This window comes from Tauraco erythrolophus, chromosome 3, assembly GCF_009769465.1.
Source record: "Tauraco erythrolophus isolate bTauEry1 chromosome 3, bTauEry1.pri, whole genome shotgun sequence".
In the NCBI taxonomy this organism is placed as follows: domain Eukaryota; kingdom Metazoa; phylum Chordata; class Aves; order Musophagiformes; family Musophagidae; genus Tauraco; species Tauraco erythrolophus.
The window spans coordinates 1,368,949-1,383,580 of NC_141467.1; the positions used below are offsets into that span (position 1 = coordinate 1,368,949).

Genomic DNA, 14,632 nt, shown 5'->3' on the forward strand with positions numbered 1-14,632 from the left:
CCTGTTCTCAGACGTTGCGAGATACGTGCAAGCAGCCTACCAAATCTTTCACGCCATTCCTTCGCAAAAATTAACTCCTTAATTGCTGGAAAACAGAAACACACCAGCTCCTGACTTGTGGGCAGTACGAATCCGTTAAGCTTTGGCGAGCCGCACGCACGTTTGGGTCTCACCATCCCGACTGATACCCGGGAGATGACGACCGCATCGCTCCCAACTCCCGCCCGACCGCAGCGGCTCCCGGCCACCCTCCGCGCCACGCTGGCTCGGCCCCCGCGCACAGCTGGCACCGGGCAGCGGCCGTCACCGTGACCGCAGCCGCCCCGGGCCGCAGTAGCCGGAGCTGGGGGGCCACTAGCCCGGCGCCACCGTAGCCCCCCCAGGGTCGGTGCTCCTGGAGCGAAGCCTTCGGGCACGCATCTCCTCCCGCTCCCCGCGGAACGCGTCGGTGCGGGAGCGAAGCGCGGCTTTGGGAAGCAGAACACCCCGAGCACCGCCCCGCAGCCAGCGCCCGCCCGCGGCCCGGCCCCTCCGCAGCAGCTCTTCCGGGGCGGGCTCGCTGCAGGCCCCGCCGCTCGTCACCGGCGAACAGCCATGGCGAGCGTCCCGCTGCGCCGCGCCGCCGCCGCCGCCGCCGCCCGCCGCCGCCGCCTCCTGCCTCCCGCGGGCCTGGCGGCGGAGCGGCGCGGTAGCTCCGCGCTGCCCGCCGCCCTGACGCGCCGGGGCGCGCTGGTGGGCGGCCGCTGGGTGGAGGCGGCCACCACGTTCCCCGTGCAGGACCCGGCCAGCGGCGCCGAGTTGGGCCGAGTGGCCGACTGCGGCGCGGCAGAGGCGCGGGCGGCGGTGCGCGCCGCGCACGGGGCCGGCGCCGCCTGGGGCCGCCTCCCCGCCAAGGTGCGCGGCGGCGGAGGGGCGTGCGCGGCGGCGGAGGGCGGTGCGCGGTTGCGGAAGGCGGTGCGCGGCGGCGGAAGGCGGTGCGCGGCGGCGGAGGGGCGGTGCGCGGCGGCGGAGGGGCGGTGCGCGGCGGCGGAGGGGCGTGCGCGGCGGCGGAGGGCGGTGCGCGGTTGCGGAAGGCGGTGCGCGGCGGCGGAAGGCGGTGCGCGGCGGCGGAGGGGCGGTGCGCGGCGGCGGAGGGGCGGTGCGCGGCGGCGGAGAGGCGTGCGCGGCGGCGGAGAGGCGTGCGCGGCGGCGGAGAGGCGTGCGCGGCGGCGGAGGGGGATGCGCGGCTGCCGTGCGCGGCTGCGGGTGGCGGTGCGCGACTCCTGGAGGGGTCCGGTGCGGTGCGGGCTGCGGGTCCATCCCGGGAGTCGTAACGGGATGTGGCTTCCCCGCCGGAGAGGCTTGTCCCGGGCGCTGTGGGGCCAGCAGCCTTCTGTCTTCCCAGGAGAGGAGCGCGCGTCTCCGCCGGTGGTACGAGCTGATGCTGGAGAACCAGGAGGAGCTGGCGAGGATCGTAACGGCCGAGAACGTGAGTAGGGCGTGCCGGGTGAGCGGACACGGGTACTGCCCCGTGCTCATCCCGCCTTTTTAGAAACGTAATGCAGGGATGCTAACGTTGGAATAAAATAAAACAAAGCTGACAGCCGTCAAAACACCCTCTATGCTTTTCACCACCGTATCTTTATTTTATTACTTAAAAAAGTTGAGCCTAGCGCACACGTTGTGCGTTCACATCGCTGTGTGAGGTCAATGGATAATGTTTCCAACATTTCTCTTTCTGACATACGTATGATGGGTTATTTTGATGACAGTAGTACCTAACAATCCAGTGGAAATCAGGCCCACATTGTGCTTTGTGGTGTGCAAAACCATATGTTAACCTAAACCGTGGTCTTCGTGGCAGAAACGTTTGTGTTTTACCAGTTTCATTGACTTAGAAAAAATTGCCGTACTATTGAAGCAAGTCTCCTAGTTGGATTCACTCAGTGTGATTTGGTTTGCATCATGGAGCAGCCTGGGAGCTCACAGACTGGTGTCATTTTGGATAGAACCCTGCTGGAAGATATTTCAGCAGCAAAACTGTGGTGCCCTTTTGGATAGAACCCTGCTGGAAGATATTTCAGCAGCTCCCCTGTGGTGTCCCAGCTGCGAATGGTTGTTCAGTCTACAGGATCAGACCTGGAGGTAGTCCAAAGCAGTACTCCCCAAAGCAAATGTTTTGCCAGAATTTGCATCTCCTGGTAGTAGCAGCTAACTGCAGGTTGTAAATAGACACAGGCTACGTTTGCTGTTCCAGCTCCTTGTCTAGGGCAGGTATGGATCCAGGCACAGCATACAAAATGATGGTGTATTGAAGATGCGTAATTATTGCTGCTGCAGTCATATAATCCTTTTTGGAGATTGCCATGTACGTGATAGGGCGTTATAAAGTACTCTGAAAAGAACAGAAACTCCCAAATTACTCGAATGTTTTTATTGCTTCAGTGTGCTGCTTACAGTGTATCTTCAATCTGATTTAATTAAAGGGGAAGCCTCTGAAAGAAGCACAGGGTGAAATCCTGTATTCCGCCTCGTTTCTGGAGTGGTTTGCAGAGGAAGCTCGCCGCGTTTATGGGGATGTCATTCCAGCATCTGCAAAAGACAGGAGAATCCTGGTGCTGAAGCAGCCAGTAGGAGTGGCAGCCGTTATAACCCCAGTAAGCATAGGTGAATTTTTCAAACCATGGGAAGGTTTTCAGCTCAGCCCACAGCACGGGCCCGTGGCCCTGTGGTTCCTCCAGCCCTCAGAAAGTTTCATTTCTACCTCGTACTCACTTCTTCCTGGATTGGCAGTGCTTCTTTGTGATGTTCACTTAGGACAAAGCACATCATGCAAGTCTGTTTCAGTTATCACGTAATTACGGAAAATGTCAGCTTTCTGGAAAAGCAGGAGACCACATTTTCTCAGTTTTGATTGTACTTTTTTTTCTCTTATCCCAGTGGAATTTCCCCAGTGCTATGATTACCCGGAAGGTTGGTGCAGCTCTGGCAGCTGGGTGTACAGTGGTGGTGAAACCTGCAGAGGACACCCCGTTATCAGCACTGGCTCTTGGGGAGGTGAGCTTTTGTGCTAGGCTTTACCTTAGCAGTGAACTGAAGCTGTGAACGAGGAGTCAGATGAGCTTCAAAGATACCATAGGTATCTTCAAGTGGCCAGCTTCGTGCATGAAGAAAGGGCAAACTGGCTGATGTGATCCAGAGGTTTTAGTTCAGTAGGAATCTTTTAAAGTTGCCTCTAATATGGTCCAAATCCTCAAAGACCTGGCCATTTAGCTACACAAAACATCTTTCCATCTTTCCTTTGGTTACTTTGAATGCCAGACAACTTAAACTGGAGCAAAGCTGCTCTCTTGACACTGTGGCATCTGTTACTAGTTGTCTTGTGCACGTTCAGCTTCCATTGACTTACAGACTGGCTTCTTCAAAACAATAAACAAATGTTTAGTGACTATTCCTTGTACAAAATGCACTGATAATGCACATTATGTTTTTGTTTTGTTGCAGCTTGCAAACCAGGCCGGAATTCCAGCGGGAGTGTATAATGTTGTTCCTTGTTCCAGACAACAGGCACCAGCTGTAGGGGAAGTTCTGTGCACTGATCCATTGGTATCCAAAATATCTTTTACTGGCTCTACAGCGGTAGGAAAGGTACATGAGTGCACAGAATATCCTTGAAGATTATTACTGTGGTTATACTGGAAAGGTAGGGGGAAAGTGTGTGTCTTTATACAGAGCCGTCGTCTTTTCTGGCTCCTGTACACAGATCATCCAAATAATTGTGTACTTGAGATACTGCCTATTTACTTTAGTATTTACTTCATAGAAGGATGTGTGTGTGTAACTTCTGGATAACTGCCCTTTATTAAATTATAATGTGAACAGTTCTGTGCAGGATGCTCTTGTTTCATGTTGTAGGGTGACAGCATACCAGTAAGAACACTGACATGGAGTTTCAAAGGTACTATTCAGGAATGGCTTCTGCAGTTGAGAGAAAGTATTAGAGAAGTGAGGGAGGCCCTTGAATCTCTCCTGTCAACCTTAGTCAATAAGCAATCTTGTCACCATCTCTCATGAAATCAGCAAACTGCAGAGTGTGGCTAGATGATAGAGTTCTGTGGGATGGCTGTATGCAGAATGAAGAAGTCGTCTGGTATCAAGGCAAATCTTAATCCCAACTTCTGTCAGATCTTGGAGAAATTTTGCAAGAGTAGTCAAGATATTACCTAAAAAGAAAAGAACAAGGAAACAAGAGTGACAATGTTAGTGTATAAAAGCCTCACCTGACCTGAAGTTGATGAAAATCCTTCTTTTCATTATTTCTTGGCCAGAATTTAATCTCTAAAGATCTTAATGAAGGAAATTAATCTTTTGGTTTTGTTATAGGAGAAAACAGATTGTCTAGCATTATAGAGAAGATATAATTCCCTGCCAGAGTTAGTTTTTCCCTGCCTTCCATCTGTGGTTCCACAGTTCACCATCTCTGTTGCCCACAGATATTGCTGAAACATGCAGCTGGCACTGTGAAGCGAGTTTCCATGGAGCTTGGAGGACACGCTCCTTTTATAGTGTTTGACAGTGCCAATGTGGACCGTGCTGTTGCAGGAGCCCTTGCTTCCAAGTATAGAAACTCAGGACAGGTAAGAGTAACCTTTTTGTCCTTGTTTCTGGAAAGTGAAGAGCTGTACATCTAGTTTAAGCTGTATATACGCTATTCTGTGTAAAAGGAAAGCATAAAACATTGTGAAGAGAAAGATACTGGAGTCACACATGGTTCTGGGCACTCAAGTCAGTTACCAGCAAGTCTAAATAACAACACTGTGAAGTCCCATGTATTTAACAATATACATGGCAGTCAGGATCACTGAGAAGGAAGATGTTCACTAGGACCCCTCGCAAGAGCATGAGAAGTGATAAGACATTTTGTCTTATGTTTTGTTAGCATGAAGTTCATTGGAGAACTAGAGCTGTGAAAAGACACCATCCTGCCTCAGTTTTCAGGAATAACATGTGCCTAGCCATTTCTTAAAAATGGTGACCTCAAGTCTCTCAACAGATGTTTCCTTCTGTAATAAATTCAAGTCTTTTTTTGTGTTCTGAAAGCACCCAGCAGGAGTTAAAGGGATTGAAATCCATTAAGACACACACGGCTAGATTTTCCCACAATGAGTAGCTTAAAAAACGTGATAGACAGACTTCAAGCATACATTGCTTCAAATGTATTTTACTTAAGAGTCAAAAAACTTTTAAGAGCATCACTTTTGAGAACAGTCTGCTGAGCAGCGCTGGGTGGAGACTGTTCCAGCCTTACGAGTATTACCTCTCCATGTATGAATAGAGTCATATCAATCTATGATTCTATGAACATGAAGTTGATGCAACTCCAGCTTTGGAGAAGCAGCAAGTTTTTGGTGGGATTGGGAGGTCATTTGGTTGGGAAAACATTGCTTGAGTAACACAAGAAGAAAACGTAAGACTAGTCTTGGGAAGAAAGAGAGGAAACAAAATGGACTGGAATGTAGACAAGGACCACTGAGTGATCAGACACAGACTGGACAAGAGCTAACATAAAAGGCACCTTTGCTGCTGCACAGAAGGATAAAGTAGCTGTTACTTTTGAGAGACTATAGCAATCAAAATAGTAGCAGTTAGAGCACAGGAGTAGCACAAATAAATCATAGAATCATAGAATCATAGAATGGTTAGGGTTGGAAAGGACCTCAAAGATCATCTAGTTCCAACCCCCCTGCCATGGGCAGGGAATAAATAGCCCACTGAAAGCACTTACAAACAAATTCCAGGAAGAAGGCAAACTCAAACTCAACGAAGGAGTCAGAAAAAAAGACCCCACACCATCAAGTGTGATTCGAAGTTCTACTGCTCAGTCCAGCATTTTGCAATCTGTAATTTGAAAGTATTTCTTGCAGCTTCTGGACCTTGATTGATCCATGTATGAGAGTCCACAGAACTCACAAAACCTTTTCCCAGTGTAAGCGACGTGAATTTAGCAGTATAGCATGTTTCACACCCCTACTTGTTGAGGTTGTATTTCTAAAGTGAGTGAGGTGATGAAAGAAGTGGCAAAAGGAGATAACGCTTCAGGATGCTGTAGAAGAGGCCGAGGACAGATGTCTGTAGTAGCCTGGTACTGTGGCATGAAGGCCAGTCACTGATAAATACAATATTAACTACTGTTTGTTTTTCCTTTTCTTGTTTGTTTTCAGACCTGTGTTTGCACAAACCGTTTCCTGGTGCAAAAGGGAATCCATGACGAATTTGTGGAAAAGTTTGCTAAAGCTATAGAGAGAGAACTACATGTTGGAAGTGGATTTGATGCAAAAACAACCCAAGGGCCACTAATTAATGAAAAAGCAGTGGAGAAGGTATAAATGAAAGATCGAATTTTTGATATCTTTATTTCCTTTTTATGATCCATAAGGTAACTTTAGATGTATATTTCACTTTTTTCACACTTGTTTTGTTAGGATGTATTTGCAGTGTGGCTGGAAGTGTGTTCTGTCCTCCAAGTCCATATATACATATAGACAAACAGATGTGGCCAGTTAAGGCATCATTCCCCTATTTCGATTGTAGGAAAAAGATTGTTCCTTTAGGAGAAACTGATTCCTGCTGGTTAATTCCTCGCTGTTCCTGAGAACATTTACTGAAATTGGATACACTGTGAGAGTTGTATGGTGATCCTGCAGTTCTGAAGCACTGTGAATGACAGCTGATTTTGAAGAACAGTGCCTGTGTTTGGCAAAAGCTAAGGAGAATAATACATGGAAGTTAAAAACACTGCAGCTCTGCATGTTGTAATCACTTGAAACCTTACATACATGGTTTGGGTCTCCTGTTTTGGATGACTTGTGACTCTAGGAATTATTTTTTTTTTTTTTTTAAATCACAATGAGTCACATTTTCTATAATATTTCACCCTTCCTAAGGTTAAAGATTGTTAAATTATGTTGTTCATACTTTCTAAGATACCACGACTCAGTTATATGCAAGCTTGGTTCGAATCCCATTATACTTGAATGCTGCCAGATTCTTCATGTTTATAAAATAATAGAATATGAAGATATTCAGAGTTATTTGGGAGACAACAGATACAGTACTTTGATTTCTTTCCTTCATGCCTTCCCTTTGTTCATCTCAAAAGTGTATGTGTGTGTGTGTATCATATCCATCTATATATACAAATAGGCAAGCACTGGATGTAGTCAGCTGCCTTTCTGCAATTCCAAAGGACAGTATTCTGGGTGGAGACTGCTACATTAATTTTCTTACTACTGTCTTGTCTTTGGATGAATTTTAGACATAGCAGGTGGAAAATGTTTTTGCCAGTACCATCCTGAAGGTTGTCTGTTTGTCTTTAAATGACAAGTCGTGTAGTTCTGTTTCCATAGTGCATCATGACAGATACCATGTTTGATGTAATCCTTTCATTTCAACAGAAAAGCAGAATTTTTAATATCCGTGAGGCTGGGGCTGTACTCACAATTTATCTCTCAGAAATTATCTCAGACTGAGAAAAAGAAAAATTTAAGAGAAATTTTAAGTCATACCGCAAATGGCCTTCTGCAAAGTATAAACCTCTCTTCAAAACCTTCTGTTTATTACTGGAGAGTATTATTTCTTCAGTGAAACATTTACTATTGTACATTCCTAAATGCTAACTTTGAGATTTTTGGTTTGCATGCCTCAGGTAGAGAGACACATTAATGATGCAGTTTCTCAAGGAGCATCTGTTGTGACTGGAGGGAAACGACACAGCTTGGGGAAGAATTTCTTTGAGCCAACATTACTTAGTAATGTTACAACAAAAATGCTTTGCACCCAAGAGGAGACATTTGGCCCTTTAGCACCAGTTATCAGGTAAGATTGTTCATTTTCCAGATGAAAAATAGCAATTCAAACAAAACAATGAAATATTATTTTGAATACATAGGATTTGAATGACAGTTTGCCAAAAGATGTTTTTGTACAATCACGCAAGTCTTGTAATAAGATTGGGGTACACATGTGAAAACTTACTTTGGATATGTGGTTCCTCTCTCTCGACCTGATCGTAGCATCTCTGCAACTTTTTGAAAATTATTTTCATTTAAATTGCATCAGCACTTAGGCAAGGGTAGATTGCTGTAAAACCCTCATCAGCTTCATGATTAGTGGTATGAAGTAGGAGAGTAGTAGTGACATGGCAGTTTGTCATGTGATGTGCTAGTCCTAAGTTTTTCTGATGAAGGATGACTTAGAGCTCTGTTTTCTCCCTAAAACCTTCCCTGCCTTGACCCAGAGCAATTGGATGTGATGGAAGAACATATGATTCTCTCTCATAGTTGAGAGTGCTTGCATAGTTGGGGAAATTGGTGGATGGACTAACCTGTGAAGAATCATAGAAGGGTTTGAGTTGAAAGTGACCATCTAATTCCAACCCCCCTGCCATGGGCAGGGACACCCTCCACTACACCAGGTTGCTCAAAGCCTCATCCAGCCTGGCCTTGAACACTTCCAGGGATGGGGCAGCCACAACTTCTCTGGGCAACCTGGTCCAGTGCCTCGCCACCCTCAGAGGAAAGAATTTCTTCCTTATATCTAATCTAAATTTCCCCTTTTTCAGTTTAAAGCCATTGCCCCATGTCCTGTCACTGCACACTCTTGAAAACAGTACCTCCTCAGCTTTCCTGTAGCCCCTTTAGGTACTGGAAGGCTGCTATAAGATCACCCCGGAACCTTCTCTTCTCCAGGCTGAACAGCCCCAACTCTCTCAGCCTGTCTCCATAGCAGAGGTGCTCCAGCCCTTGGATCACCTTCATGGACCTGCTCTGGACCCACTCCAGCAGCTCCATGTCCTCCTTGTGTTGGGGACCCCAGAGCTGAACACAGTATTCCAGGTGGGGTCTCAGGAGAGCAGAGCAGAGGGGCAGAATCCCCTCCCTCGCCCTGCTGCCCACGCTGCTCTGGATGCAGCCCAGGACACAGTTGGCTTTCTGGGCTGCCAGCGCACGGTGCCTGCTCATGTTGAGCTTCTCATCCACCAGCACCCCCAAGTCCTTCTCCTCAGGGCTGCTCTCCATCCATTCTCTGCCCAGTCTGTATCTGTGCTTGGGATTGCCCCGACCCACGTGCAGGACCTTGCACTTGGCCTTGTTGAACTTCATGGGATTCTCACAGCCCACCTCTCCAGCCTGTCCAGGTCCCTCTGGATGGCATCCCTTCCCTCCAGCGTGTCCACACCACCACAAAGTAGGTGTCATCAGCAATGTTTTAGCTACCAGTATCTAGGGAGGACAAGACAATCTGAGCTACTTAACTGCAGTTTAAATAAAGAGAAGCGGTAGAAATTCCTCTGGTGCTTCAAAGTGAAAATTAAGTTAGATATTCAAAATACATTTTTTGAAAAAAAAAAAAAAGGCATTTTGACATTTTTATTTTTGATAAGGCTGCTTCTTGTCAGCAAGTGAGCAAGATGGCAGATGAACTGCAGGCCTAACCTGTATTTTTTATTTTTTCCTCTTTCTGTTGACAGATTTGAGAGCGAAGCAGAAGCTGTTGCTATAGCAAACGCAGCCGATGTGGGTTTAGCAGGTATGCCTCTCTGTCAGCTCAATGGATTTATGTGCTTTTATGAGCTTTAGTGATATGGGGCGATGTTTTTTAATGCAACGGCAGACGTGATGTCAGTAAGTCTCTTTTTCACAGTCTTCTGCAATTGTTCTTCCCGATTTTAATCATCAGTCCTCTATCTGTGTCTACACGGCAGGGTATTTCTACTCCCAAGATCCAGCTCAGATCTGGAGAGTTGCCGAGCAGCTGGAAGTTGGCATGGTTGGTGTTAACGAAGGCATCGTCTCCGCAGTGGAGAGTCCTTTTGGTGGGGTAAAACAGTCTGGCTTAGGGCGAGAAGGTTCAAAATATGGCATTGATGAGTACTTAGAAATAAAATACGTCTGCTTTGGAGGCTTATAAAAATCTTCAAAAAGCACATTCCCACCAGCTTGGAAGAGAGTGGTAATAAGCTTCTTGAACCAGAAATACATATGAATGCAACTTCTACCTTCTTTAAAACTAAGCAACCCTGTTCTGTATGGGTAGATATTTACAATATTCTGTGCTGCCATATGTTCTTTCTTTATACATTCAGTTTTTCAGCAATGTGATCACAGTGTCCATCATTTTTAGTAAGGAGTAGGGAAGAACGCACACTTATTATTCTGGGATTACACCTGTGTAACTGAGAGGACCTGGAAACTTGTGCATAATGAAAATAGCTGGTAACCTATGGCAAGGGCAAACTGGATCACCATTTCCTACTGCCTCTGCTGTTTCAGTGTGGATGTGGGAGGCTTTGAGGATGGCAGTCTCCCTTTAAAGTTTTGTGTAAATAACATTTTCTGATGTGGTTATGTGACCTTCTTTGAGAAGCAGGTGTGCCTTTTGTTTTTTAATTGTGGGAGAATCTGGTGCTTATGAAAGGTGAGGAACTGCTTTTAGCTGCAGCCAGGCATCCATGCAGGGAAAGTCAACTTTTTCAGTGCCACGTTAATTCTGGCTGCTAAGCTGCCACCTGCTTTGGGCTTCTGAGCAAAGAGCTGTAATTTGTGCCTGACAGCTTCCACACCTGGGATCAAATATTGCCCTTGCTTGATGTTTGTGAGCCCCAGCAGTCCTGCAGGACAGGGAGCTGCTGGCTTAGTGAGGAGCAGGAAGAAGACAGGATGCTTACTTGCAGGAATAACTTGCAGAATTGTAAGGAGACACTGTAAGGGCTGTGTTAAGGAAGCACAAGTGGTGGCATGATGATATAGATACACTCCCTTCCGTGAAAAGAATGTGACTCACCTTGGGTAGAAGTACAGTCACTAATGTAAATGTTGCTCAGTGTCTAAAGGAACATTACTCTCCACCTCCAAAGAACAGGAGCAGATGGATGGTTCTGTTCCTCTGGGCTTTGGGCTTGGAACCGGATTTGTGGTTGCACAGGTGAATGTCCGTTAGGGAGGAGGGTTTAAAAACTTTCAAACTTGGCTAACCTGTGACCTAATAAAGATTTAAACAGCGATCAGAGGTGAGACTTCTACGCATCACCTCACTATTTTAATTGTCATCTTCAAAAGATCATGTAAAGATTCCTTAATATGAAATAAACAGTGCTGTTTAAACATTATTTTAATGGTAGTCAAAAGAAGCACTTCAAAAAATGTGCCATGTCAGTTTGGCAAATAAATCAGCACTGAAGAGGCTAAGGAGAATAAATTTTGTTTCCTGTGTTGGTTAACTTTATTTGGTGGGGCTTTACCCATTAATTATTAAAAATAAATGAAGGAAGGCAACAGAGATCTTCCTACAGACCCTATGTAGGGTAGAATGTACCCTATGAAATGTGATATTTTAAAGATATTTTATCCAAACAGGCAAAGAGGTACGAGGTAACACAAGACTTGGAGGTGGGGAGGGGGAACCAAGCTGGAACTGAGTTTCACAGCATTTTTTTAAAGCGCACATAAGGTAGCATTCATTGCTACTTACTATTTCTAAATATTTTTTATGGTTATATTTGTGTAACACTTGAGACCAGGCGGGTCTGGAGCACAGTATCTGTCAGTATGTGTGCATCATGCCAACTGAAGGGCAGCTAAAGGGTGTTTACTGCCCTTCCAGTAGTTTCCAGTGCACCAAAAATGCACATTTAAGATAGTGATGACTTACTGCTGTTATCAGTTGCAGCATACATGCCTGTTGCCAAGAATAAAAAACAGATGACCTATTTCTACACTAGCTGAAAGAAACTTTCTTACAGCCAACTTCTAAGCTTACACCATAGAGCACACGGGCTGCCTGAATTTGGGGAATACAGTATTGTGGAAGAGGAAGCTGTTAGCCAGCCTTGGCTGCCAGCTGGTGTTTATTTCTTACTGGAAAGAGTAACTAGGTAGAAGGAGGTCATCACTTGATGCCTGGGTACCACAATGCAGTGAGGCAGGCACGCTTGTAGTTATTGTACACAGGTAGAGTATCTACTACTGACATTACACAGACTTCAAATACATCTCTCTGAACTGCAGTATAAGGGCAAAATTAAAGTTATCTCATTTACTGCTGTGTGACAGTGCAGTCTTGAATGGGGGTGTACTTCTTAACCTGCTGCTCCATTCATTGCAAAGTTACTGACCTGATGCATGGGTGCATTTAAAAATCTTGATGTCTTTTCTGTCTGTTAAAATTATTGTTTACTTTTTTCCTAGCAAATAATACCTTTTACTCTGCCTGATAACAAGCACAAACCATAATTAAAGATAAGGTATATAATGAATTTTAAAAATACCTTTGTCTAGATTGGACTGTGGTTGGATTCCTTGTGTCAGTAAGGTCTACATCAGCTAAGCACAGAGTAATCTTGAACTTGTCTTTAGAGCAAAAGCTGTGATTCTTCAACAAAAGATATACTTGAATTTTAACACCTCAGTTATGTTGATTATGTTTGTGATAGTTTAGCAATTTCTGGATATTAAACCTGTGATGGAAGATGTTTTCAGTTAATAAATGACTCCTGTGAAAGCACTGGATTTTGTGGTTTATTATGTTCCTCAATGTTGAATTGACAAACTGACAGCCACCACATTTTCAATCTCTCAGATTTATACAGAATTTTTTGTTCTGCCAGCTTTACCACTGGAAAAAGACACTTTTTTGCATCTGCATGTTCATGAGGTGTAAGATTTTGGTTACCCCAATTACTTTTGAATTACTTTTATGTTTGATACAGATGTAAGCTATGGTGTATTAGCTGACCTGAGTGTGGAGTCCAACAGAGCACCTGATAACTTCCTAGAAGCAAAGACAAAACTTTATTAGTAGTTACATAAATGTAATAATTTCAGCTCAGAAATGGTTCCAGTTACAATACATTACCATTTGCAATAAATAACATTTTCTAGAAACAGGTTCCTAAAATAAATTCTGCAACAGCTCACCCGTCCACCCACATGGAGAAGTGCTTTCATAGAGACAAACTACACGTGTGGCTCATCTGCATTGGATTCGTAGCTTGTGCGAAAGAAAAAATGATGTGCCTTTTCTCCCTCCTTTTTAAAATTTTATTTCTGTGCTTCAAAGTCCCCTCCCTTGCCTTGGGGAGTTCAAGACACAAAAGGTATGTCAAATGGGTTCTCTTTTGCTGCCAAAGTATGGGATTAGTATTACAGTTAGGGCTCAAAGACAAACAATAGGTGATGTTAAGGAATGTTAATTCACCTCTGTCCCATTTCCCTTCTTCTGGAGGAATGTTTACCTCTCTCAAACCTCATAAATGGCTCTGAAGACTAAAGTAGCTGTCATTTTATTACCACCATCCCAAAGCTCCAGCTGACTACATTATCAGCATATTGAGGGGCAAAACTACTTTCACTTGAGGCTTAAAACAGGAATAGGAAATTTGTTTAAGATCTCAATTATTTCAAGAATACCAGAACTGTTCAAGGAAAGTTTAAACTCGGCACAGAGAACACAAATGTGCTCCCTGTGTCTCTCTGTTAAGTTCCCAGACAGTGAAGTTCCTTGCATGTGTGCACACTTCTGTTTGCCCACAAGAGACCACAAAAGAAAAGAAAAAGTCATAAGCAAACACATCTAGTGGCACAAAACATGAACAGTACCTGTATCTGATGCCTCTGACAGAGGGAGACCGCTCAGACTCTGTTTACCTAAAAGGATGCAGTCAAAAATGTAGTCTTACACATGAAACAATAACTTATTTTCCCCATGCCATATAAAAAAATCCTCTGCAATTAGACCATTCACATTTTTCTTGAATTTCTCTGCAATTTCCTAATATGACATGTTGAACCATAGGACAGAGAATTTCCATCTGCATCTCGGCAGATTTCCCAAGGGAAATTTCACTTGGTACTGCAGCAGCAGCAAATGAAAAACACAAGCCAACGACCTGTTGGCAGCACGGCAGTTTTGTGCTGTGTCTACATCCTGCTGAATGCCTCAGGAAGTAATGGTAAGGAAGTTTTTTTCCAAAATATATTCCTTACTTAAAATGCAAACAAAGGCAGTCCTTTTGCATAACCGGACAATCTCTGCTTGTGCATGCATCAGCACGTATGAATGTCAAACCAAGATGCAAATGAAAATCCAGCACTTATATACCAAGGCTATGATCTAAGTACCAATACAACATTTGCCTTCAAAGAGAGGCAGTATCTTAAAAGTGCCAAACAGAATTTATTCTTTATTTTCAGTGGACTCCAAGCCATACATGACAAGCTGTAGCTACTCTCCCCTGCTTTTCAAGCACAGACCAGACTGTTGGAATATTCCCAGCCCTATTTCACTAAGAAGCTGCCAGCACTCTTTCTGTATATGAAGGAAAATGGTGTGGAAGTAACCCATGAGGACTGAGAACCTGCTTCAAACCCATTTGTAGAAAGCTAGCATCAAACTTTGTGTTTGCACCTTAACAGCTAGTTTTCCAACTCTTTCATTCCAGGTATGACCTGACATTCTGCAGGAAAGCAACAGTTTCAGAAATAAAAATTATACTGGATCAAGATACAAGGCTTGCTATAGTCTCTCCTAAATTCCTGACAAAACGTGTGGCCAAGTGATGCTAACATGTGGTATCACAAATTCACCAAGCCAGAAA

At 44.9% G+C, this 14,632-nt stretch overlaps 1 protein-coding gene across 1 annotated transcript; it reads left to right on the plus strand.

Moving 5' to 3' along the window:
* The first annotated feature begins 594 nt into the window (after positions 1-594).
* ALDH5A1 (aldehyde dehydrogenase 5 family member A1) lies at positions 595-12,528 on the plus strand. Its single transcript, XM_086608407.1, has 10 exons — positions 595-894; positions 1,385-1,468; positions 2,466-2,636; positions 2,920-3,036; positions 3,484-3,627; positions 4,473-4,616; positions 6,201-6,359; positions 7,685-7,854; positions 9,509-9,567; positions 9,743-12,528. Exons 1-10 carry the CDS (start codon positions 595-597, stop codon positions 9,946-9,948), a joined length of 1,554 nt encoding a protein of 517 aa, XP_086464533.1. The 3' UTR covers positions 9,949-12,528.
* The last annotated feature ends 2,104 nt before the right edge of the window (positions 12,529-14,632 follow it).